At 52.3% G+C, this 25,975-nt stretch overlaps 1 protein-coding gene across 1 annotated transcript; it reads right to left on the bottom strand.

The window, feature by feature from the left end:
- Positions 1–2,503: 2,503 nt before the first annotated feature.
- ZNF629 (zinc finger protein 629) lies at positions 2,504–11,295 on the bottom strand. Its single transcript, XM_082669637.1, has 3 exons — positions 11,138–11,295; positions 8,539–8,646; positions 2,504–8,384 (listed from the first exon to the last, which is right to left on the bottom strand). Exons 2-3 carry the CDS (start codon positions 8,609–8,611, stop codon positions 5,851–5,853), a joined length of 2,607 nt encoding a protein of 868 aa, XP_082525763.1. The 5' UTR covers positions 8,612–8,646; positions 11,138–11,295; the 3' UTR covers positions 2,504–5,850.
- Positions 11,296–25,975: the final 14,680 nt, after the last annotated feature.

Raw genomic sequence — 25,975 nt, 5'->3', positions numbered from 1 at the left:
ACATGGTGCCCAAGGTATCGGCGGGGCCGCAGCGGTTGGACCAGGTCGGACCGGAGACGGGGGCTACAGTGACTTCCGGCTCAGGGCTGGCGGCAGTGGGCGCGATCGCTGAGGCTCTCGCCGTGGCGGGGGATGGCATCGGGCCGTCGAGGGGGTGTCCGTGGCTCCCGGCAGTGGTGGCCAAAGGGAAAAAACGCAGCACATTGCATCATAGAGATGCCGTCTGGCCCTGAGGGGAGCGCTGCGCCCTGGAGCGGGCCGGGGTCCGCCAATCTTCTGTGAGCACTACCCAGGAGTCACCTCCACGTGAGCTCCTTAACAAATGCAAGTGACTGCGACACCTCCCCAAATATCTCTCCTGGGCTAGTCTCCATATCCAGTAGGGCTAAAATCTCTGAGTCCTCATGCTTAATAAAGTATGCCCAAACCACTTTCTCAAGCTCCAGACCAAGGGAGTGGGATAAAAATCCCAGAATTTGTGGGAAGAGCAAGCACTGATGCTGCAGGAAGAACAGAGTAAACTCACCGTAAACGTTGGTTTGCAATGAGCCTGCCCAGTGCTGGGAGGATCTGCCTTAGGGGCTGGTCAGCCCCTTGCACTCAGGATGTTTGATCCCTTACAACCTCAGTGGCTGTGTGATACCCTGGGCCCTTGGGATGGGCAGGCCAAAGCTCCTCCTGAACCAATCTTGACCTTGGCTGGCCTCGGAGGGTAAGCAGATGCTGGCCTCAGTGGCAAAGTTACGTGTTTTAGCCAGAATTAAGGCTGCTGTCTGTGGCCACAGGGTCCAGGGGAGCATTTGACATTAACCACTCTCTTTAAAACTTCCCTTGGGCCCTGTGGTGCTGCACTCTCCTGCTTACTATCTTCTCATACTTACTATCTTCTCATGGTCCTCCTCTACCTATAAGCTAGACCCTCTCCTTTCTACTCTACTGCTCTCCCTGGGTGTGTTTATCCAGGACCATGGCTACAGCTAGGCTGCTAAGGCCCAACTCCTCCAACCCAGTTCTTTCCTGAGCTCCAGACCTGGTAAATCACCATCATTCGTGGCCAGGGTTGGGTGAGGGGGATAAGGTCACATCACTCTCCTTAACCCCCTCTCCCCCAATGGTGCCCTTATTCCAAAGTTACTCAAACGGGATGCTCTACACTCCAGGCTCTGCTCTCTCCCTTTTCTCAGTTTCTACTCCACTATGCTCTAAGCCTACACCTAACTGTTATGCACCTTCTATCCCCCACCACACCCCTGGCCCCTACACTTACTATTTCCTGTTCCTGCAGGTCACTTCCTCTGCCAGTTTCCTGACCCTCTGCTGTGGCAGGTACCACGTCTGGATACACAGCCCCTTCTGCTAAGTATGAACCAATGTGCTCCAGTGTCTGTTCTTCCCCTGTAGTCCCCTCACTTTGCTGAGGATCCTCCTGTGCTGAGGTACCTCAGTGTCCCCAGGGAATATAGAATAGCCTTCTTTACTCGCTTCTACGTGAAACGCAATTCCCTCCTCTCTTCCCCCCTTCCCCACCGTCCCCCACCCTTTGCTTTCCAGATGGAAAAGGGGAAGGAGAGACAATTGAGTCTGCCTTGGGAGTCTGGGTCAGAGAAGCACAGGGAAGGTGGGGAGACAGCTTCCTGGCTGGGGCAGGGGCCCCCGGCAGACTGCGGCAGAGGCAGGCAACAGGTTAGAGCAAGTATTGACCTCAAGCAGCCACTCAGGGGCCATGGCCAGGTCTAGGTTCAGGAGATAGCGCTGAGGCAAGCCTGCAAGGCGGATTCAGCGGAGCAACCCCTGCCTGGCCCAGACAGTGTGGAGCCCAGGCCAGGCCCAGGCAGGCCCAGCGGTGGGGGAGGAGAGGCTTGGTTGGGTGCAGAGCTTGCTCCTGGCCATTCTGGTTTCCCTCGCATCTTAGGCAAATGGCTGCCTCCTGTTAGCCTCAGCCTCTCCACACGTTGGGGGCTCACGGGCTACATCCTGAGAGTGAGATGACGAGCCAGGTCACCACCCACCTCTCCTCGGGGGCTAGGAGGCTCTGGTCCAGAGGAAGAGCTGGGCCAGGGCCAGGACCCAGACGAACCAGGGGAGGTGGCTGCCGGCTTCTGGAACTAGAATCTTAGGCACTTTGCCTTGTGGCCATCTGGGGAGGGTGCAGGTGTTGGGGCCCAAGAGGCCTCCCTGGGGCAGCACAGCTGGACCCGAGCCAGCGAGTGCCAGAGTCACCAGGCTGCCACCCAGAAGTCGGCATGTCGTGCTGCTTGGCTCTGCCACCTTCTCAACACATTTCTGCCCCTGTCTCCCAAGGGAGCAGATTTTAAAACTCCATAAACCCTCAGGCTCCCACCAGCAAGCTCTGGATGGGGATTTTAGGCCTCCGGGAAGAGGGCTGCAAGGGCGGCCTGGGGCTGGGCTGAGCTTTTGAGGTTACACATGGAAGCTGCCCTGGGAGAGGACGGGCTCTCTCAGCTTGCTCTAGGCTTGAAAGAGAAGACAGAAACCACCTGGGAAATCTTATTCCCTTTATTCTCTTCAACTATTCAACATGACCACCAGTGACACAACACTGTTATTGACACACAACACTCAAAAGTGGGGCCTCTCTTCACTCCAGGGGGGACAAGTCAGGTGAGTGGGGCTTCCCTCACGGGGGCAAAGGAGTCGGGACTGCTCACCTGAGGGGCGGGTGCCATGGAACCCACCTCTTGGTTGTGATGGTTTCGAGTTGCCCCACCATTCAGGATTCATGCCCATGCTCCCTTCTGACCTCCATATCCATAGCAGTTTCAAGTTTCAGCCTAAGCTCAGATCAGTTTCTATTCTCCCCTCTGCTTTCACCAATGACGCTGTGACCCTGTGTCGCACTCCTCCACGAGGGCCCTTCTTAAGAGTCAGGCTTGCGTGGAGTTGAACGAGAGGGTTTGGCTACGCTCTACCTTCCAGACCCAGTTCTGGTGGGAAAGTGCCATGACCCCTGGGCCTTGGCCTGAGCTGGTCAGAGGGACTCGACACTGCCACCTCCCCCAGCCTGTTCCCTGTTTAGTTCCTCCCAAGATGTAGCTTGCTCTGGGAGGAAAGTACCCAGCTAAAAGAGTTTGGGGAGGTGGGCAACAGAGAACAGGTGACACCCCAAAGTTCTCTGACTCTGCCCCCTTTCTTGCTATGAAACCCCAGACCCCAACTAATCGCGTCCACATCATCCATTCAGTACCGGAGCCAAGACCTCTGGCCCTCGCCCTACAACATGCGAGCGTCCTACTACGTATGCTACACCCTAGTCCTCGGTTGGCCTTCAGTCGGCCTTTGACCACACTGACCATCTTCCCCTGGACTGACCCTGGAGCCCCAAGGGCTCTCCAGGACCCTTCTGGAGACAGATTCCTCAGACCTGTTTCTGAGAGGATCTGCTTCTAGCTTTACAAGGGGTTTGTCTCTACAACTGAAGTTTCTTTCTGCTGCCATCTTACAGGGAAAAAAACCTGCTTGGAGAATCGTCTCCTCTTCCTCAGTCTCAGAGGGACACCCCCTTGGTCCATGCTGTCAGTAGAGGCAGGCAGCCTTCTTCTCCCCTCTTGGTGGTGCTCTCTGACCTGGCACTTGGGTGGGGCGGGGCTTTATGCAGATGTTAACAAGGGTCTCCCCGTAGTCATCCAAGGCCTGCCTTTTCCTTCTCCCCAGCAGGCCTCGCTTCTTCCTCCTACAGCGTTCTATGACTTCGATCTTTGAATTTGAGGGTCATCCCTTTGGGAACAGGATAGACGAAGGGTGAAGGACTTTCACCTTTTGAACTTTTAGGTAGTGGAATCAGAGGTCTCTTCCACAAGTTTGTAGGAAGCTGGGTCACCCTCTCCAGGGATGTGACTCCTCACCTGGCATCTCAGTCCTCTTACTTCAGGACCACAGTGCGTTACAGGGGCCAGCGTGGGGTCAGTGGGCACTTCCATTGAACCCAGCACTGGACGGAGTCCTCTCCTTCTTTAAGGGTCTCTAGGGTTAGGGGATGGGGTTCTTGTTACAGATGTTTCAGGAGTTTTCTCTCTCCAACCATTTTAGAAGAAAACAGTCTGTTTCCCCTGCCACACACTCCCAGTCATGTGAGCGGGTTTGGCTGGGTTAATGAAAGTATGTCACTGTGTGTGGTGTGTGAGGACTGGAGACAAGCCTGGCCAGGGAGTGTGTTTCTCATCCTTCCATTTCCCTCTGAAGGTTTCTGGCTAAGGAGGAAGGGAGCCAAGTGGGTGGAATCTGTCCCTTTGCAAGCCCACAGTCGGGCTGGGTTGTTAACAACCTCACAGGGCTCCAGGTACCAGGGTGAGGTGGTCAGGTGGTCAGGTCTCCATACTCTTCAGGGACCCACGGTCCAGTCTGTGGGGCGTTTGGACACCCATCACAGTGTGCAGGCTGGCTTGTCCTGCTAGCAGCCTTGCTAACAGCTCAGATGAAAGAGTGAGGTTTAAAATCAGGTTGCTGGCTAATCAAAGCTCTCTATTCTGTCAACTTGCTGTCCCTCGTTGCCACAGAGAGCCCACACATAGCTCTCTTGACTTGGAGAAGTCTGGGGAGGATTTAAGCACACACAGGCCTTGAGTCTCTGAAGGGCTTTATTCTTTGGAGGTCGACTAGCAGCGGTTCTCCCTCTCTGACTGAGGACAGAATCTGAGGAAATGGGCTGCCACTGCAGCAGGACTGGTGGCAGTTAGATTTCAGGAGAAGCCTCCTGACAGTGAGACCTGAGAACGTGGCAGGAGGGACCCTCCATCCCTGGAGGCCTCTGAGAGTAGACGTCCCCAGCTGGGCTGGGGAGAGGGGAGTCCTGCCTGCTTTGGGGGTGGGGGGAACCCTCATGGCCTGAGCTGGGATCTGCTTGTACTTGTAGTTTAACAAGCTCCTGGAGACAGGGAAGACTGGGCAGCCTGGAGTTTGTTGGGTTCCATCGGAACAGTTTCTCCACCTTGGTCTGCTTTCCTCAAAGCACTATAACCAACCCCCTACTCTTCCTCCCTAATTTTTGTGGTCTCCTTATACTTAAAGCTTTTATGCACCCCAAACTTCAGCCTTTAAAAAGGCTGGATTTTTTTTTCCTTCCCCATTTTTGGGTTCTTTCTGATCAGGAATTCCATGGGCCTCTTCCTTTCACACACACAATCATCTAAGGCTGCCCTCGTACCCCAAGGAACCCCCAGTGTCCTGAGCTACACCTTTTCCTAGTTCCTGGGTCATTTCTCCTCTGTGGATCTGAGGGCTCCTCATCACTTATTTTTCTCCTCTGTTTTCTTCCTTTTCTGGTTCCACCCCATTCCCGCGCTCCTCCCCAGACGAGCAGTTTCCTCAGCGTAATTGTCCACGGCTCTGGGAGAGAGGTTCCCTCCCATATACTCCGAGGGGGGAGAATGCAAGTTCATGGGAGGTTCTTCTACACCTTCTAAGGGTCACTCCTCCCAAGTCAACGCCACTGTCATATTCCCTGCACTTCCCTGACCCTATAGTTTCACAAGGATTTCAATACAGTTTTAGAGAGTTGTCTAGAGACATATTGGGACCTCTTCCTACAATTAATAGGGCTTTTATCCACTATGGTTTATAGGGTTTTTCTGCTACAGACTTAAAGGGCTTTTTTTTCCTACGTATTTATAGGGTTTCTAACCCAACAGTTTTTCTCTACTGCCGTATAAGTGGTTCCCACCAACAATTTTAAAGGGTTTCTCATCACTGATGTAAAAGCACTATTTTTACCCACCATTCTTTATCCTCTGCCTCGCTACAATCTGAAAGAGTTTTCCTCCTTTCCCCACATAATTTTTGGGGAGATCCAGTGTTCCTCTCAGGGAAGAGAGGCCCCTGGTCTCCAGACCCATTTCACAGGGTGACCCCTGGGTGGCAGCTCCTATGGAGGAGGAGGGCTGCGACTTCTGTGAAGCCGTCTCCACACTCGGGGCACAAATAGGGCTTTTCTTCCAAAAGGGTTTTGGGGCTTCCCCCTTCCCCGTGGCTGCTGCTCTCTGTGGGGATGGGGGCTTCCTCCTCATTTTCCTGGCCTGTGGACAGGGTGGCTGGCTCTGGGTGGGGGTCCTCAGGTTTGGGGGACTTTTCTTGGGTATGGGTCTCCTGGTGCCGGATGAGGGCTAGGCGATCGAGGAAGGAGGCCCCACAATCTGAGCAGCTGTAGGGTCTGGCCCCCAGCGGGCTCCTGAGGTGCTCCAGGAGGACCGAAGAGCTCTTCCCCAGCTCCGGACTCTTCTGGGGTTTCCCGCCGGCGTGGACTTTCTGGTGCAGCAGCAGCTCGGAGCTGAGGCCAAAGCTTTTTTTGCATTCGGGGCATTTAAAGGGCTTTCCACTTAGGAAGGGACTGGGCCCTGCCCCTTCCCCTAGGCCAATCCTATAATCAGGAAAGAGAAAGGGCTTTTCGTTGCCGTGGGTGAGCTGATGTTGAAGGAGGACAGCGCGATCCAAAAAGCTTTCTCCACAGTGGGAACAGATGTAGGACTTGGAGGACAGCAGACCCAGCCTTTGGCTGAAGCTCTCCTGCCCATCAGGCATTTTAAAGGGCTGTCCTGGGGGGTCAGCTCTGCCCTCCGCCGCACCTGGATAGGAATTTCCTCCAAAAGGGAGCCTGGGGGGTCGAAACTGAGGCGGCTTGGGGGCGGAGTGTGCAGGGAGGCCATCTGAATTTTTGTAGGGGTTTTCTCCAATATGGATCCTCTGATGCTGCATGAAAATGCCCTCGTCATTGAACCCCTTTCCGCAGACGAGACACTTGTGTGGTTTGGCTCCAGGGGGTGGGGTCAGCAGGGCAGGGTCCCCGAGCCCCAGGAGGCTGTCGCCCTGAGCTCTTCGGGCGGGGGTCTTGCCCCTTTCATGGATCACTCGATGCTGCTCCAGCTCGTGCGCCTCCAAGAAGGCCTTCCCGCAGTCGGAGCACACGAAGAGGTTCTCATCCATGTGGGTGCGCACGTGCGTAATGAGGTTCGAGCTCTGGCTGAAGCTCTTGCCGCACTCGGGGCACTTGTAGGGCTTCTCGCCCGTGTGCGTGCGCCGGTGCTGGATGAGGTGGGAGCTGCGGATGAAGCTCTTGCCGCAATCGGAGCACTTGTAGGGCTTCTCGCCGGTGTGGATGCGCTGGTGGCGGATGAGGGTGGAGCTCATGATGAAGCTCTTGCCGCAGTCGGCACAGATGTAGGGCCGCTCGCCGCGGTGGATGCGCTGGTGATTGATGAGGTTGGAGCTGACACTGAAGCTCTTGCCGCACTCGGGGCACTTGTAGGGCCGCTCGCCCGTGTGTGTGCGCTGGTGCCGCAGCAGCGTGGCGCTCAGCGTGAAGGTCTTGCCGCACACCGGGCACTTGAACGGGTCCTCGCGCAGGTGAGTCCGCTGGTGCTTGATGAGGGTGGAGCTGTGGCCGAAGCTCTTGCCGCACTCCAGGCACTCGTAGGGCTTCTCTCCGGTGTGCGTGCGCTGGTGCTGGGTCAGCTCCGAGCTCTGGATGAAGCTCTTGCCGCACTCGGTGCAGCGGTACGGCTTCTCGCCGGCGTGGATCTTCTGGTGCTTGAGGAGGTTGTGGTTCTGGCCGAAGCGCTTGCCGCACTCGGGGCACTTGTAGGGCTTCTCGCCCGTGTGGGTGGCCTGGTGCTGGATGAGGTCCGAGCTGCGGTAGAAAGCCCGCCGGCACTCGCCGCACTTGTACGGCTTCTCGCCCGTGTGAGAGCGCTGGTGCTTGATGAGGTTGGTGCTCTGGGTGAAGGCCTTCTCGCACTCGGTGCACTTGTAGGGCTTCTCGCCCGTGTGCGTGCGCTGGTGCTGCACCAGGTTGGAGCTCCAGCTGAAGCACTTGCCGCAGTCGGGGCACTTGTAGGGCTTCTCGCCCGTGTGCGTGCGCTGGTGCTGCACCAGGTGTGAGCTCTGCGTGAAGCTCTTGCCGCACTCGGAGCAGGTGTTGGGCCGCTCGCCTGTGTGGATGCGCTGGTGCCGCAGCAGCTTGGACCACTGGCTGAAGCTCTTGCCGCACTCGTTGCAGATGTAGGGCTTCTCGGCCCCGGAAGGGCGGCCTTGCACCAGCTCCCGCAGGCTGGGCTCGTTGGCCGGGACCACCGGGGGGCTGTTCCAGGTGGTCAGAGTCCCCCACTGCCAACTGGCCTCACAGGCCTTGGTCCAGTCAGACGGGGTCGGGACTACCTCGGGGGTTGGGGGGTCCAGAGGGGTCTGGTGGTCTGAGGGGTTGGAGTGACCCAGCGGGGCCGGGGGGTCCTGGGGGACTGAGGGATCCTGGGAGGGTGTCTCCAGGGGCATCTCTGGTGGGTCCTTGAATTCTGGACTCTGAGTTGGATCTCCCAAGATGACCTCCTCCCCAGAACTTTCCTGCTGAGGGCTCTCCTCTTCGTTCCCACTGTCGGCACCTACAGAGAGAAAGGGAGTCTCCAGCCCCCATTTCCTTTCAGAACACGGGCCGAGCATCACTTCCCTCCCCTGGGTTTCCCCCAGAGTCTGCGCCCCTCCCTGAACTGGGGCTACTGTCTTGTCAGGACCGCAGTCCCTTCTTGTGTCCCTCACCTCGATGAGCATCGTCGGGGCTCAGCTCAGGACCCTGCAGATCAGGGCCCCACAGCGCTGCCTCGGGCTCCATCCCAGAACTCAGGACTGCCCAGTGCTCCAGGGACCCTGGGGAGGGGAGGGGAGGGGAGAGAGCACACCATGGGAGCTGACCTCCCGCCTTCCTTTACTCCCCCAGCCCCACTCCCCCACCTGCCCACCCCCCAGCCCCTATTTCTCCTGATCTGAACTGCAGTCTCCTACCTCCCCATTTTTCTGGGCATCAGTTCTCACCGCGCCCACACCCCTCCCCCCACCCCGCCCCCGCAGGCCAGATTCTTGCTCCAGATCTTAAGATCACAACTAAGCAAGTAGGTGAATTTAAGAGTGTAATTAAAAGCTCATCAGTCATAACCCTTTGAACCCACACTGGGGGCTGGAGAGGTATTATCTGACACCCACAGGGGAAGCAGGCTCTCACCCTACCCCTCTGATGCCCAGAGGCTGGGAAACCTGTTATTTTGCTAATCAGAGGAAGTTCATTAAAGACTCTAATTTTCCTCCTTAATGGGGCTGCTAATTGGGACCAATAAACTTTCCTTATGAGCCCCATAGACAACCAAGACTGCCTGGAACACTTAAAGAGTTAAAAAAAGAAAGTAACCACCCTGATTTCCCTGAGGGGACAGGGCCCTCCAAAAGACTGGGGCACTTTCCCGTTATCCAAGCACAGAAAGAAGGTCGAAGCTCGGGCCAGAGGTAGGGAGAGGGGGCAGTTTAAAGCCATCGGGGGCTTCTGCAGGAACTACCTTGAGAGGGAATTGGAAAGGAAAAGAGAGGCGGGATGAGTGTGTGGAGACCACCTGGCAGCTGACAGCTAGCTGACACAGTGCCCGCTGTGCTGTCCTCATTGTCGCACCCCATCTTCCCCACAGTCCTGTGAGGAGACCCAGGAATCAGGCTGTCCATTTTCCAGATTAGGAAATCAATGCCCAGGGAGATTTCTCCAAGGTCACAGGCTGGGAAGTGGCAGAGCTAAGACCAGATATGCAAGGCTCTGTGTCTGGCTTGTCGCAGCCTCTAAGAGAGGGAAGTGACCTTGAAAGTCATGTGAAACTCATAAACGTGGGCAGCTGGGGAAAGAAGCTCAGACAGAGCCTGCTGGCCATGGGAACGGGATGGAGAAATTCCTGGGATCAAGAGGTTTCCCTGGCTGTAAAAGGAGGGGTTGGATCCTGACAATCTGTAGCTGTGAACTCGAAACAGAGTACTCCCCACTGAAGGCTTCCACTACCACTCCCATCCTGGTACCCCTTCCTCTAATCCATCTTCTCTTTCGTTACTGCTGTATCCCATCCCTAACACGTAATAGGTGCTCAATAAATTTTGAATGAACAAAAGATGAATGAATGAGATGCCCCTTGCTCCTAGAAAACCTGTTTGGTCCAATGCCTTTAAAGGGGATGGCAGCAGAGGAGCAGGAGTTCAGAGTAAAACACAGGCAGCTGTCACTCCAGAGACAGTCATATGATTCCATGATGAGGGAACAGGGCCACAGGAGTTAAGTGCTAGGAGAAGAACTCCCCAGAGAGACCCTGGGGAGGGCCTGGGCTTTGAGTGGCCGTGTGGGATGACCACTGTGTGTATGGGGGCGGTGGTGCAAGGACTTGTGAGAAGGCAGCAGGGTGGTGACCAAAGTGAAGCAGGAGCTAGCTGAAGCCTGCCAAACAGCAGTAGGAGAGAGAGGGCTTAGATGTTAGGAAGTAAATGAACTTCTTCATCTCCGCAGCTCCTTAGGCTATGAGAATCCCCCACCCCCATCTGTAAGTGTCTTTGGGAAGGTGGAAGCAGGGACTTCTGCCAAGCTGGGGGCTGCCTGACTATGTTGAAGAGGCCTGCTGTGTTTGCTGAGGACAGGTAAGAATTTATGTACCACGATCGTCTCTCGAGAAATTCAAACTCAGCGATCCAGGGTAGAAGGGAAGGGGTTAATGACAAGGCCGACATGGAGTATCAAAGTGGGGAGAAGGAGGGAGGCAAGAAGTGCTTCGGCCTGCAGCGGCCTCGACCTCAGGCCAGCCCCACTGCGGAGGGAGGGAGGGAGGGAAGGAGAGGAGGAGGCTGCCTCACAGAGAGGTGTGGAGAGCGGCCCAGGGTGACCCTGACATGGAGGCAGCCGCGGGAATACAGCCACCCTGGCCCCGGCCCCCCGACGCCCACACCAGCCCGGACCCTGGACTTCTGCTCCAGCCGGTCCCCACGACCCTCCTTCTGGCTCCCAACCCCGAGCCTGGCATCCTCCCCTCCCCCGCCCGGGGCACCCAGGATTCCCGGCTCTCCCGCGGCGCCCCGGCCCCCAGCCCGGCCCGCCAGGCCGAATTCCCTCTTCCCAGAATGCTCACGCCCTCCCCTCCCCCACAGCCAGACCCTCGCGCTCTTCCCAGAATCCTCGGCCCTCACGGCCCCTTCCCGGCCCCCACCCCTAACCCGGGCGGCCCGGGGGCGGGGGAGGGGGCTCAGTCCCGCGCCCGGCCCCTGCCTCTTGCGCCCCATTGTTCCCCGGCGGCCGTCCCGGGCCCTCCGGGCCAACCCCCCGGGAACCCAGGCGCCCCCAACTCACGGCTCTGGGGTCTGGGAAAGGCCGGAAGGCAGAATCCAGCCCCAGGGGACTTAACCCCTTGAATGCCCTGCCTCGGGGGGCGGGCTAGATGCCGAGGACTCTGGGGTCCTTCTCAAGGGGTGATCCCAGGCTGAGGACCCGGGGACCAGTTCAGGGTGACTGGGACGGAGCAGGAAGTGACCCCAGCTTCCCGGGCCCCTCTAGCCTGGAGTCAGAGCATCAGCTCTATGGGATTTAACCCTTTGCCTCCCACAGCCTGGGAGAAAAAGAGGACGGGAAGCAGGGAGGTGGCTGAGACGACGCCCCTCTCTCCGTCTCCAGTGGAAGCCAGTTCTCGGGGGAACCCAGATACCAGTGAGGGGCTCCGGATTTATGGCCACCCTCCATTTCACAGGGGCTCCGCCTGCCGCTCCCAGAAAGCCCTATCTCAGATTTGTTGGCTGCTGGTCTCCGGGGCCTGCCTTTGTTGGGACTCAGACCCACGCATGGGTCCTGGATGCCTGGATTATGGGGTGGGAGCCAGGGCTGGCAGGACAGACCTGGAGACGGAACATCCTACAGACCAAAAATGGCTTAGATGAAATAAGAAGTCACAGCAACAAGCATTTGGGCTGAGGGGACCAGCGCAGCCACGAGAGATTTGTGGCAGCCCTGTGTCCCTAGCCCCAGCCTCACTGGGAAGTGTGTGCTGGCCCCTCTTCCCCAGTTAGCTCCCCTCAGAGGAGGAAACTCAGGCCCCGTGGTGGCAGGAGGGAGGAGGGCAAGAACGTTTCCCAGTAGCCCCAGGGGCACCCAACTCAGAGCAAGAGAAAAACCCTGGTGGCCTCAAGTCCAGGTTATTTAGGCCCCCAATTTTTATAGCCTTTTTCTCTTTTCCTCCTCATCACAATCAATGATTATCCCCATTTTACAGGAGAGGAAACTAAGGTGTGAGAAGTGAGGGAACGTGCTTAAGCCATGCCATTATTTCAGTTTAACACATCGGTATATGGAAGCCTATTATTTCTGGGCACTGTGGGGAACATAACGGCAGGGAGACCTCAGAGCTGAACAAAAATTGGGCTCTCTACCCTCAAGAACTCAAGAGGTTTGATTGTGTGTGTTTGTGTGTGTGTGATAAACACAAAGGAATTACAAATCACATTCACAAAGAGAATGTGAAAAGGGCTATCTGTCCAGAGATGTGAGGGAGTGAGGGGAGGAACAAACTGTCAGAAATTGCTAAGGGGAGGCAAGTCCTCTGGGGCTACATATGCGGTTTAGAGAGTGTGACCAGCAGAAGAGGCCCTGCTGGCCCTGCCTCTGCTCCTTATCAGAGCTGTCTCCTTCCACCTTCCCTAGCAGGCATATCTCCATCTTATCCTTGGCTTCTGTCACCTTTGACACCTCAGTCAAGCCTCAGGGCCTTTGCTCCTCCTGGCTTCCCTTCCCCTGCTCTGTTTCTCCGAAGCACGCATCACCTCTGGCACTGCCTTCCCCTCCCGCACACACAGGGGTTAAGATCTGCTCCATCAGCGCAGGGGCCTGGCCTCTTGTAATCACTGCTGTCTCCACTGCACCTAGAACAGTAATGGCAGGTAGTAGGTGCTCAGTGTGTGGAATGAAGTCATCCTTCTGCCTCTTCCATCTGTTTCTGGATTAATCCCTAGGCTAGACAGATGGGGTAGTGTTGGGCAGAGCCTCCACTGCACAATCACATTCGTTCCCAGACATCCCCACTCTCCCCTTTGCTCTGAGGGACAGGTGAGAAGGAGGCCGACTTCGGATCAGAGAGGCTTGCGGGCAGATCCCGCCCTCAAGGCTCTCTTCTGCCCTCCCAGGGCTGCAAAAGCCTGACCTGGCTGTGGGGCAGTAAGTCTACAGGAAAGCTGTACCCTGGAGGCTCACAGAAGAGTTGAATCTGGCCTACAAGGTTTTGGGGTTTTTTAAAAACTGAATTAATTGCCACATTTAAAAATTGGTACATTTCACATAAAAATTCAAATTTTGGAAAATCCGAAGATGTGGCAACATCACCCAAATTTTCACATGGCAACAACTGGCTGGGCGGTAGCTTCCTTCTTTAGAGGGGCACGGGCTTTCCAGTTTGTCACAATCCTTGTCACTCCTCTTGTATTCCCCAACTGTGAGGCTGAAAGGTGGTTTCAGGATGTTAATCATCTTTCACTGTTGATGCTCCAGCACCCACTTAACTGTAGCTATTGATTCTGTACCCCTTGATCTGTGTCTACCAGGTTCAGAGTAATAAATAGGATGATGTCTGCTGACGTAGTTCCTTTGATTATTCACTACATGCTGGGCACTGTTCCAAGGGTTTACATGTAGTAACTCCATGAACCTTCAAAACAACTCATGAAACCAATATTATTATTATTTGAGGATAGAGTAAGTCACTTGTACACAGCTTACTAGTGACAGAGATGGATTCAAACCCAGGCATGCTGACTTCAGAACCATCAGGGCTCAGGTTGGCTGCGTGTGTGTGTGTGTGTGTCTGTGTGTGTGTCTGTGTGTGTTTCTGGGACCACAGAGTAAGCCTCTCAGCCCTGCCATTCTCTCCTCATCTTGCTCCACAAGCTGGAGAGAGGAATAGGGAAGGGCAGGGCACTCTGGATGGGCCAAGCCATTTTCCAGAAAGTTTCCTGTCCTGCTTCTAAGGGAGGCAAAGGGCGCTCTGACTATAGACGACAGTGTGCTGTCCTGTTGCCTATAGTCAGCTGGCACAGTGGCCGTGAAGGAGACCCTCCTGGCAGGGGAATTCCTGGAAGGATGAGGATTGGATTGACTCCCTGCCTTTCATGGACAACCCACCGCCACGTTCTTCTTGGTCACAGCTCACGAGCCTCCCACATGGCCCCTTAATACAGGGCCTTGTGCCCCGAGGCCCAGGTTGCTTTGAGGGCAGTGAGGTCCTGGAGGTAGATCCTGATCCAAACCCTGCTCCATCCTCACTGCCAGGATGATCTTGGGCAAGTCACTTTGCCTCTTGGAGATTTAACTTCCTCTTCTTTGGAAAGAGGATGAGCCTTGGTTTCCAAGGGACGGAAGGGTTAAATGAGATGATGCAAGAATTTGGAGCTGACCAACTCTAGCCACGTCTGCCTCAGTCTTCCTCATCAGAGGGCACAGCCCTCAGCCTGGTGGGCAGGAGAGCCAGGAGTCTGGAAATCTGGGTAATGTCCTGAGTAATCTGGGAGGACTTGGGGCCACGACTAGACACTCCAATCCCCTGCTGTATGGATGGGGACGCTCTCAGGGCAGGATGCAAGGACTGGGAAGGTGAAGCTGGAGGAGGCCACTCACCTCACCACCGCAGGCACCTTGTCACCAGGACAGCTGTCTAACCACAGGCAGAAAGACTGCCAGATGCTGCCACCAGGAATGGATGGGGCCTTCTTCCGCGGAGATATGCGTGCCCACAGGGAACATTGGGAGCTGCTATTCAGGAACGTGGTTCTCAAATGCGGGACAAGAGCTGGGTCTGGGGACCTGGGGGTCCCTTCCACCTCTGAGAGTCTGAGATTCCAGACTCAGGAACTGCTCAAGTGCCAACGGTGGCTCCTAAGGCTTTGTCACAACAAGTCCTTCCCTCCTGGTGCCTCCCGACCACCGTGTCCCCTGAGCTCAGAACCAAGTCCTTCCTTTACATTCTCTTCCTCAGAAATCTCCTGTTGCATGTGGTCAGTTCCAAACCCTTAGCTGTTAGCTGCCCAGCTCTGCCCCATCCTCAAAGCCTTAGCTCTTTCTCTCCATCTGCCGAACAGACCCGTCCACTTCGCCCTCATCCCAGATTCACCGGCTCCTTTTCCCTACACGATACCAAGCCTGGGGGGTCCATCTTCTGTACCCCTTAGCCAGTAGGTCCTCAGGCCTATGGCACCCCTGCTGAGTCCATCCAGCTCTTCCATCCGCCTGCCCCGGGCCACTGCAACCCCCTGGTTCTCATTCCTGAATTACCACAGTGACTTTCCAGCCAGCTGTCCTGCTTCCAGTGTCCTTTACTTCTCCCCACCCATCTGGTGCCCATGGGTCTCCCCAAAGGCACTGCAGTGTTTGCCCTCAGAATGACTCCATGGTCCTCATCCTCAACAGAGATGGTTTGTTTGTTTTTTTAATTTTTGGAAATTACGGAACTTTTCTATTTTTATAAAGGTAAAATAACTTTGATTAAGCTACTGAAGACCACATATATCATTGTGTAAATAAAATTAACTTATATATTAAGTAAATGTGTATATTATATATATGTGTGTATATTATATATATATAATACAAATGAAGAGAAATGAAATCTTTGTATACTGTTTTGAAACCCAATATTTGCATTAAGGTATGATCTGAACTAACTCTAGTCGCTAAGCTTTCAGGGCCTCAGTTACCACCTCTGCAAAATGACATGGTCACTCAGATGTTCTCCAACAGCAAGAGTCCGACTCTGTGAATAACTTTTGTGTATATCTTGACTATTCTGGGGAGTTTGCGTAAGTACCCGGAAAGAGTTACTTCTGGGGAGGAGAAGTGAGAATCTGAAGTAAGAGCAAGACTTAGCTTTGTAATCTTTTGTTCTGTTTGATGATTTCCAATTTAGAGAAAAAAAAAACCAACCACTTTTTTTTTTTTTTTTTTTTTTTTGTGGTACGCGGGCCTCTCACTGTTGTGGCCTCTGCCGTTGCGGAGGAGCGCAAGCTCTGGACGCGCAGGCCCAGCAGCCACGGCTCACGGTCCCAGCCGCTCCACGGCACGTGAGATCCCCCCGGACCGGGGCACGAACCTGCATCCCCTGCATCGACAGGCGGACTCCCAACCGCTGCGCCACCAGGGAAGCCCACAACCACTTTTTAAATGGAAGGTTAGGAGTGGAGATTGTGGGATTAAAAAAAAAAGTTGATTTCCTTTTCAGGTTTGTACTAATCCGAGTCAAATTAGGTCGATTCAACTGATTTCCTATCCATATGTGACACATGGACTAACCTTCTGGAGAGGTTCCCATCAGCCCTGGGAACAAATGCTCTACTGGGGCCTAAGCAAGGGAAAGGAGGTTGAAGACAGATGGAGGAGAGTATTATATTGTCACACACATTAAAATTCTTTTAAAAAAATCGGGAAGCTCTCAAAAGTTTGAAGCCTGATTGACATCCCCCAAGGAACCTAGAACTATGCCTGTAGAACAGTGAAGTTCAAACCCCCGGAGGGCCTGGCCCTATCTGAACGCAGCCTTTCTGCCTCCCTCACAGGTAATCCCCACCCTCCCACGTACCAAGGGCTCCACCCCACCCATCCCCTGACAGAGTAAGGGCTGTCCTGCTTCTGGGCCTTTCACCAAACCCTGACTCCCTCCCTCTGCTCTAAAGCACTTCCCCTCCTCCTGTCCACGTAGCTGAGTCTGGTCTGTCTGCAGGGTCCTGATCAAATACCAGCCAACTTAAATCTAGGCCCTGATAGTAGCTCACATTGAGTAAGCATTTTACAACTTATACTTTCATTCACATGAAGGCATTTGTTTCTACCTTTGAGAGGCAAGTATTATCATCCTCTTTTTACTCACAAGGGAATGGGACTTCAAACAAGTCAGATAACATGTTCTAGGCCACAGATCAACTGTGAAGTCTTGGATTTCCCAGCTTTAAGACTGGGGCTTCTCTCCTTCGAAATCCAGCTAAATCCTACCCTTTCCTTCCCTGACTACAGTGTCTCCTAGATGACTGCCCTCACCTTTGTCTGGGTCTGACCTCAGGGATTCCTAAGTTCTACTTAACACCTTTGCCACATCTGGGTACCCACTGTACTATTATTTATTTGATATGTTTCCTTCAATTTGACTCATTTTTCTTTTTCGTTTTTTGGCCACGGTGAGCAGCTTGCGGGATCTTAGCTCCCTGACCAGCGCTCAAACCCAGGCCCCCTGCCGTGGAAGCACAGAGTCCTAACCACTGGACCACCAGGGAATTCCCTGACTGACGCCTTCTGACTGCTGAGAGGTTCTTGTTTTGCTTTGTAGGTCTGTTTATTTCCAAATACAGCTTCATAAGCAGAACTATGAAGTCAAAGATATGCAGCCTTTCTCTAAGATTTATGTCCTCAAATATTAAAATGACCCCTTTAAGTTGGTACCATAAGAGAGATGAGGGAACCTGGCAGTTGTGTTTGTTTCTTTATTTGTATCTTGCTTGGTTTCAACAAAGACTTGAAGCATTGCAACAGGTGCCTGGCATCTAGTAAGCCTCACAGCCGCTAAAACGCTGGCCATAATTACTGACAGTAGCAGTAGTAGGGTATCATGATCAAGATAAAAAATAAAATGGCAAAGAGAAAATAAGGGGTGAAATGATAACATGAATCCAGGGTTGGTATACAATACATATGTATAAAGCTCTGTTTATAACTACTAAAAGTGGGTTACAGATTTGCTGTGCTTTCTAGAGGCTGAAGCAAATATTGGTTACAAAACTCATGTGAGGTTTGGGAGAAAGTTCTCCGGTGAGTCCTCATCAAGATGACATTTTGAGATGCCGAGGGCCATGTCTTCAACCCATCCCCTAATTCTGGATCCAGTCCAACACAGAGACAGATGGCAAACACAGCTCCGACGGGGCATGATAAGCAGCATGGCTGCCATAAATGCAGCCGGTTTTAAAGACACTATTACAAATCACACATCCCGCTCATAATCCCAATAGGGGGATTAACTACAACATACATCTTTAGGCTTTTTTTGGGGGTTGGCAGATTAGATACACTGTACCTCTTCCTTGTCGTCTCCAGGGGCCATTCACAAAAAATGAAACATTGGTGGCCCTAGAAATACCCAACTGATAAGAAGATGGTTTTGTTTCAAGCTTTAAGGGGGATAGTATTTGGAGGTTTTGTTTGTCTGGTTTTTCACCCTTGAGATCTGATCACTAGATTTGCAAAATACTGCCTTTTACAGGGGCAATCAAGCTGCTCTGGCTTACAGCTGTTCTATCTCCAGATCATCTGTCCAGCTTTCTTCCCCTTTCCTCAGATGTCTAGGGCCTATAACCTCAGAGGGCTCAGGTTTGACCTCCTTCCTTCCACTTTAACTAATATCTTTTTTTTTTTTTCCAGGCACACTGTGCAGCTTGTGGGATCTTAGTTGCTGGACCAGGGATTGAACCCAGGCCCACGGCAGTGAAAGCCCCAAGTCCTAACCACTGGACCGCCAGGGAACTCCCACTGATATCTTTTGTGCCAAGCATTTTCCATGAGTTATTTTAGTTTTTGCCGTAACTCTGGCACATGGCTATTACTGCCCCTATTTTATGCTGAAGAAGTGGAAGTTCAGAGATATATGAAGTAGCTTGCCCAAGGTCACCCTGTTAGGTAAAAGCTGTGATTATTGCAGTCTGATAGGACTCAGTGTCCTTCCTCTTCCCTACACCATGCCATTGTACTCACAAATCATCCATTTGATGGTCTGGTTTAGAATTCTAGCTGAGTTAAACATCAAGATTCCTGGCCGTTGGTTTGTGTTACTGATATCTTTCCCCTCTTTTGAAAATCATGATTTCATTTGTCTGTCTTTTGTACCTCTTCTCCAAGGAGTCAGGTGGCTTAGAGCTCATTGGCAAATTTTCTCAATTTCTTCATCCAAGTCAGATCAGACGTGACTTAGTTCAAAGCAGCATGATGCTTTCTTAAAATCTCACACCTCCAATGTCAGGTTTCAATTTTCTCTCACCAGTGTTGGTTATAAAACAAACCTCAGGGACTTTCCTGGTGGCACAGTGGTTAAGAATCCGCCTGCCAATGCAGAGGACATAGGTTCGATCCCTGGTCCGGGAAGATCCTACATGCCACAGAGCAACTAAGCCTGTGAGCCACAACTACTGAGCCTGCGTGCCACAGCTACTCAAGCCTGCTCACCTAGAGCCCGTGCTCCGCAACAAGAGAAGCCACCACAATGAGAAGCACGTGCACCGCAACGAAGACTAGACCCCACTCGCCGCAACTAGAGAAAGCCCGCGTGCAGCAACAAAGGCCCAACGCAGCCAGAAATAAATAAATAAAATAAATAAATTTATAAAAGAAAAAACCTCGTAATGCAAATAAAAACAACCATGAAACACTGTTTTTAACCTAAGAAGTTATCAAATATAAATAGTCTGATTATATACTTTGTGGAGAAACAGACCTCTCAAACATGATTAATAAGAGGATACATCTGCACTGCCTCTTTGGAGGAAGGAGAAATTTGCTACACTGATCAAAATTCAAAATGCCCACACCCTTTGACCCAACAATTCCATTTCTAGATCCTACAGGCTTGGTGACACGTGCACACAAAGATGTATGCACAATCATATGCACTGAAATGTTGTTTTTATAGCAAAAGACTGTGAATAATCTACATGTCCACCAATAGGGGAACTGATTAAATAAATTATGGCATATCCATATAATGGTATACTCAGCAGCTGTGAAAATAAATGAACTAGTTATGTACAAACTGACTCGAAACATTCTCCAAAATATGTTGCTATGTGAGGGCTTCTTGGTGGCGCAGTGGTTGAGAATCCACCTACCAGTGCAGGGGACACGGGTTTGATCCCTGGTCCAGGAAGATCCCGTATGCTGCAGAGCAGCTAAGCCCATGCGCCACAACTACTGAGCCCATGTGCCATAACTACTGAAGCCCACACGCCTAGAGCCTGTGCTCCGCAACAAGAGAAGCCACCACAATGAGAAGCCCATGAACCGCAACGAAGAGTAGCCCCTACTCGCCACAACCAGAGAAAAAAGCCCGCGCGCAGCAACGAAGACTCAATGCAGCCAGAAACAATAAATAAATAAAATTTTAAAATTTATTTTAAAAAAATGTTGCTATGTGAAAAATCCAGGGGAAAAGCAAGTATCTACAGTGTGCTATCACTTTTATGTTTTTCTAAAAGGAGATGCTTGCATATGCATAAAGTATCTCTAGAAAGATACATAAGAAATTGGTAACATGCTCACCTCAGCAGGTGTTGATAGGGGATGGGGCAGTCAGAGGCAGGAGGCTGGCTGGCTTTGCACTTTTATCTTTTTATACCATTTGAATTTTTTTTTCAAACTATGAAAAGAAGTGAGGGCTTCCCTGGTGGCACAGTGGTTGAGAGTCCGCCTGCAGATGCAGGGGACGCGGGTTCGTGTCCCAGTCCGGGAAGATCCCACATGTCACGGAGCAGCTGGGCCCGTGAGCCATGGCCGCTGAGCCTGCGTGTCCAGAGCCTGTGCTCCGCAACGGGAGAGGCCACAACAGTGAGAGGCCCACGTACCGCAAAAAAAAAAAAGAAAAAAAAGAAGTGAAAAGGAAAAATTATTAGAAAACATCTCCCCTGTATTGTATGGACATGGTTTTCCTTACTGGAGAAAGTGTGTATGGTCTTTGAACCAGTGTGGCCTCACGCTACTTTTCCTGCCTTGGGTATATTAAATGAGGTATTCATGTCCTAAGCAGTCCTGACTAAACCATTAACTTGTGGAGTGATCCTGGGAAAGCCCCCCTCTTTCTTGCAGAAGCGACAAGATGGACAATGTCTAGCCCTCTCAAAGCTTCAACCAGACAGAGGGAGCGGCGTGCCTAAGGACATGGGGAGGAGGAGGGGAAGAAAGTTGGTGCCCACCAACTTCAGTTCCTCATCTCCCATTGCCTCTCACCCCTTTCACTCACAGCTTCCAGGCCCACCCTCTCCTGGGCTGCTCTCCTGCATGCCTGTCTAGTTGCTAAATCCCTAGAGAATGAAAGGAAGAAAGAACAGCCGCCCACGTCCTCCAGGCTTCCACACACTCTAAGGACCTTTAGTAGTACTAAGTGCTAGAGCCCAGTGAAAACTGCCCAGAGGGACCCTGAGGAGTTGAAGCAGGAAGGAACGGCCAGTCAAACTGGCCCCTGAGGTTTCCACAGGGTGTGTGAAAGGGCAGGCTGGATGGTAATTGTTTTTGCACATAAAAACATGGTTTTAATTTATCCTTAAAATGTATGCTCAACGCCTTTCTCTCTTTGGACGTCTACAACTTGCTTTTTTTTTCTCCTATTTTTTGGCCGCACCATATGGCATGCGGGATCTTAGTTCCGGCACCAGGAATCGTACCCACTGCAATGGACCTCCAGGGGAATCTGCGCAACTTGCTCCTTTCTAAGGTCACAAGATCCTTTTCTTTAGGCAAGGATGGTGTCCATCCCGGGGCAGTTCCCTTCATTATTGACTTTTGTCCCGTTGGAGGAATTAGGTGATTTTGCACAGCCTCCTCAGCTCTGGACTAACTAGACATCATGTCTGTTTTGATGCTTTAGTTTGGAATTCCCAGAAAAAGTTTTCAATATCAGAGACGCAGTGTGGAGGAGAAGAAGAGCATGTGCCCTGGAACCAGAGGGATCTGAGTTCAAATCAGACTCTGACATACACTCAGTTACCTATAAAATGGGACAAAGAATAATACTCCCTTCACAGAATTGCCCTAAGGCCATAGAGATAAGGTCTGTAAGTAACCTAGCAAGAAGGTCCTCAATCAATAGCAGCCCTTACTATTGTCTCTACCGTGTTCCTTATTCTTGTGTCACAAAACTGACCCTCTACCGACAGACCTTTTAAAAAAGACAGCAGTAATAATAGTAATAATAATGACGTTGGCTAGCATTTATTGAGCACTTATTATGTGTCAAGCACACTTTTAAGTGCTTACATGTATTAATTCATTGAATCCTTACAGCAAGCCTTTGAGCTAGCTTGGTTATGTTTGCAGGTAAGAAAGCCAAGGCTCAGAGAGGTGAAATGACCTCAGCCGAGCTGGGATAGAAACCGAGGCAGCTGGGCTTCGCCCTCCTGATCTAGGCACCAGAATCATCAAAACGTCCCCCGGAGTGAGCACCAGGCAACTCAACCCTTCTCAGGGAGCAAGTGTACCAATTCCTCCAGAAGCCGATTTCACTTGCCGGGGCCGAAGGGGTTATTCCCACTGAGAAGCCTGCACCCCGGGTTCCTAGAGCGGCCGCGCTGGGGGCGGGAGGAAAATGCGCTTCCGGCGGTGTCGGGACTCGGGAATCGGGCGGGCTGGCTGCGGGCTGCGGCGCTCGGACCCCGCCTCGGCCTGGGCCTCCCCGCGGGGAGGATGAGCTGCGGACGGGAGGAGGGGCAGGGCTCCAGAAAGCGGGGACTGAGCTGGGGAGGGGAGGGCCGGCCCGCGCAGACCAGGGGCCCACCGGGGTGCGGGGAGTGGGGGGTGGTGCCCCTGAACTTGGCCGCCCGGGAGGCTTGTGGTCTTTCCACCGCAGGCTGGGCCGGGGAGGCGCCGGGCGGGCGGCTGTTTCTCCTGGAAGGGCCAGCAGCCCGGTCGCCCGCCGGGGCCCTCGCCGGCCCCTCCCCGAGACCTCGAACGTTCCAGAGCCCGGGGTAAGACTGCGTTCGCTCGTTCCTCCCCGCTCCCAAGTGCGGCCCCGTCCGCCTCCTGCTTAACGCCCACAACCTACCTGAGAAGTCGGCGGCATCACCCCCATTTTGTAGGCAACTGACTTATAAAGTCAATTTATAAACGGGCTTGTCCCAGACCCTCAGGGGGCCAGGAGCGGAGCCAGGACCGCGCCGCGGTGCTCTGGCCCGCGGACTCATTACCGGCTCAGCATTCGGGTGGTGGGTTAGCATCAGGCTAACTTCTTTCAACTCAGCAGGCCTGAAACCAAGCTGGTTGGCCTTTTCTCTTTGCGAGAGAGCTGGTTCATTCCAAGTCGAGTTGGAACTCCCAGTTATCTTTTCTCCTGCCACCCCCTCTGCTTCCCCCATCTTTTCCTTATCATCTTGTTAGTCTTTGTCTTTTTTTTTTCCCCCAACCTATCTTTCCAGTCCCACTGCCACCATCTTTCAGCTTGCATTGCTGCAAACCTGCGTTGTTGCAGTAACCTTCAATCCTGACTACTTCCCCTGTTATTTCATATGCCACACCTCCCCACTTTACTCCAGTTGCCCCCAAACCCTTGCATCAAGCCACTCCCCTGTTCAAACAGCCCTTTTAGTCTATCAAACTGAAGTTGTCTATAGGCTTAAGTCAGACCTCTCTAAGCATGGCATTCAAGGCCATTTGAAACTTCGCTTCAGCCCATCTTTCTAACCTCATCTCTCTTGGTTCCCTAAATAGAGGTTATAGACTGATAGCTACAGTTGGAAAATGTGTTTCAATGGTCGCAGAGTTTCTTTTCAAAATTCAAGTTGGGACTTCCCTGGCGGTCCAGTAGTTAAGACTCTGTGCTTCCAACGCAGGGGGCACAGTTTCCATCCCTGGCCGGGGAACTAGGATCCCATGTGCCACGTGGCACGGCCAAAAAAGAAATAAAACTAACAAAATTTGAGTTGATATTTAACATTGGGAGATTCCATTAAAGAAAAAACCAAACAGGTTTCCAGCTTTCGATCCATCAAAAGAGCTGGAAACAGCAGGCCGAGGTTCTTGCCTCCAGCATCTAGTTTGAACCGAGCAGTGGCTGCCCCCTTTTAGATAGGGCTGTGTTTCCCAGTTCACCCTAGTCCCGTCCACTCCAGAATCCTCCCTGTCTCTGAGCCTGAGGATCAGCTGTTGCGCTTGCACTGATGTTTTTCCTAGAATAGAGAAGTAGGTTTTGGCTCCTGGGTTTCTATCAAAAGGACTCAAATGGAAAGTAAACCCAGAGGGACCTTTGTGTAAAGACAACAGAGAGAGTAAGCTCCCAGCATCCTTCATGCTTTTCCCTTTCTTTCTTGGACCCCATTTCCATTTGAATTTTCCACTTGCCCTACAGGAACCCTCACATCAGCTAGATTGCCTCACAGCCTCTCAGATGAACCGGAGGACCATATCTTTGCAGTATCTTCTCCAGTGAGTAGATTCTATTCAGCAGTGTCCTCGGCTTGTTCTCCTATTCTGTGAAACCTTCCCTGACAACCAAACATCCAACCAGCCCCATCCATCTCATCAGCATTCCTGGAAGCCAGGCACTAGGTTAGATGAGTATGACTAAACCACCATCATTTCTCCCTCCCCTGGATTTCTATGGCCGTGCTTGAATCAATGTCTTATACAGCATCTTGCACATGGTAGGCAGTCAATAAATAATTATCAGCTGATAAATGGCCCAGTCACACATGTCTTATCCTCGTGGTTGAACTGTAAGATCTTCGAGGATGGGGTCCAAATTGGATCTATCTCTGCACTGGCCTAGCAACCATTACAGTGCCCAGCACATAGCAGACACGTGGTAATGGCTAAGGAAATAGGTGCCATAAGGAGGTGCCCCAGACAAGCAATAAATACCGAGTTTCAGTGCAGTCCCATGGCTGGAAGCAGCACCCCTTGCTCCCCCAAGCCCCAGAAGAATGGAGAGGCAGCCCCAGAGAAGAGAGAGCAGAGGCTTACTCAGTCCTGAAAGCCAGGAGCACTTCACAGACCCCTCAACCTGGAGGCTCTGCTCAGGATTCAGCTAAAGCTACATCTAGGACTGAGCTGTATCCATGTGACCTTGTGAGTGAAACCCAACCTGATTCTGATTCTGAATTCCAAGCTCTAGAATAACAACAATGGTTCACATGTACTGAGGCTCCCTCTGAGCGAAGCACTGCCCCTTGCTATACACCCATGGCCTTCCAGCCTCTCCAGGGCCATGGCGTCAATACTGTGAGTATCTCCTCTTCACAGAGAGAAGGCCGAGACTCTAATGCCTGAGTAACTCACTTAGGGCCACATAGTAACAGGCTGGCCAGGAGCTAAGTCCACGTGGGTTGATTCCAGGGCTTCTGAGCTTAGCACTGTGATCCTTCCAAACATCTGAGGCTCTATTTAATACCAAAGAACTGCACATTTCAGAATGGTTAAGATGGTAAATTTTATGTTGTGTGTATTTTAACTCAATTTTTTTTTCTTTCTTTCTTTCTTCTTTTTCTTCTTTTTTTTGGCTGCACCACGGCATGTGGGATCTTAGTTCCCCAACCAGGGATTGAACCCATGCCCCCTGCATTGGAAGCGTGGAGTCTTAACCACTGGACCGCCAGGGAAGTCCCTTAGCTCAATTATTTAAAAGAAAAAAAAAAAAAAATCTGAGACTGAGGAGGACATTGGGCCAGACCCAGGGACTCAAACAGATTAAAAAAAAAAAGTCCTGCCCTCACAGAGGTTAAATTTTAAGGAAGACAGAAAAGCAAAATAACAAAGTGGGAAGGGGGCTAGGAAGTGTCAGGGTCAGGGAAGTTGTTGCAGTTTTGGAGAAGGAGGCTGGGCGGGGACTTCTCTAAGAAGATGAGTTTTCATGTGAAAGACTGACAGGAAGCAGATGTGTAACAACTGCCTGTCTGCTGCTTCCTTCAAGAACTAGAGAAAGAAGACAACCTAGACCAAGGAAAGTGATTCAGGTGCCATCTGCTATCCTTGAAGTATTCCAGGAGGGGGAAAAGAAAACACAAAAAGTGAAGTTGATTCTTTTCCTTCTCAACATTCCCTTTCGTTTCTTCTCATTTTGCCCTAGATCGTTTCTCACTTCTCCGATCTCCTGCAAGACTCACCTCTATTCTGCCTTGTCTGTCCTTCCTTTCTTTATCCCAGCGCCATCCAGGGTGGCCAAGAAATGAGGTGGCAGAGGAGGGGGTGAGCAGGCGGGCAGGGGAACTAGCATGCTTCCTTCTATTACATGGAGCCTTGCAGAATGTGAAGGGGTGGCAAGAGCAGGAGGCAGGCAACCCTGGAGGTGACACATTTAGAGATTCAGGAAACATCTGCAGGGCCAGATGGCCCAGATCCCTTAAGAGTGAGAGGAGTAAACACGCAGAATCTAGGGAAGAAGCAAAGGCACATGTTGGTTGGTTTTAGTTTTGCTTTTTGTAT

The sequence above is a fragment of the Grampus griseus genome (genome assembly GCF_964374135.1).
Source record: "Grampus griseus genome assembly, chromosome: 14".
Taxonomy (NCBI): Eukaryota; Metazoa; Chordata; class Mammalia; order Artiodactyla; family Delphinidae; genus Grampus; species Grampus griseus.
This window is presented reverse-complemented; position numbering and strand designations above follow the sequence as displayed.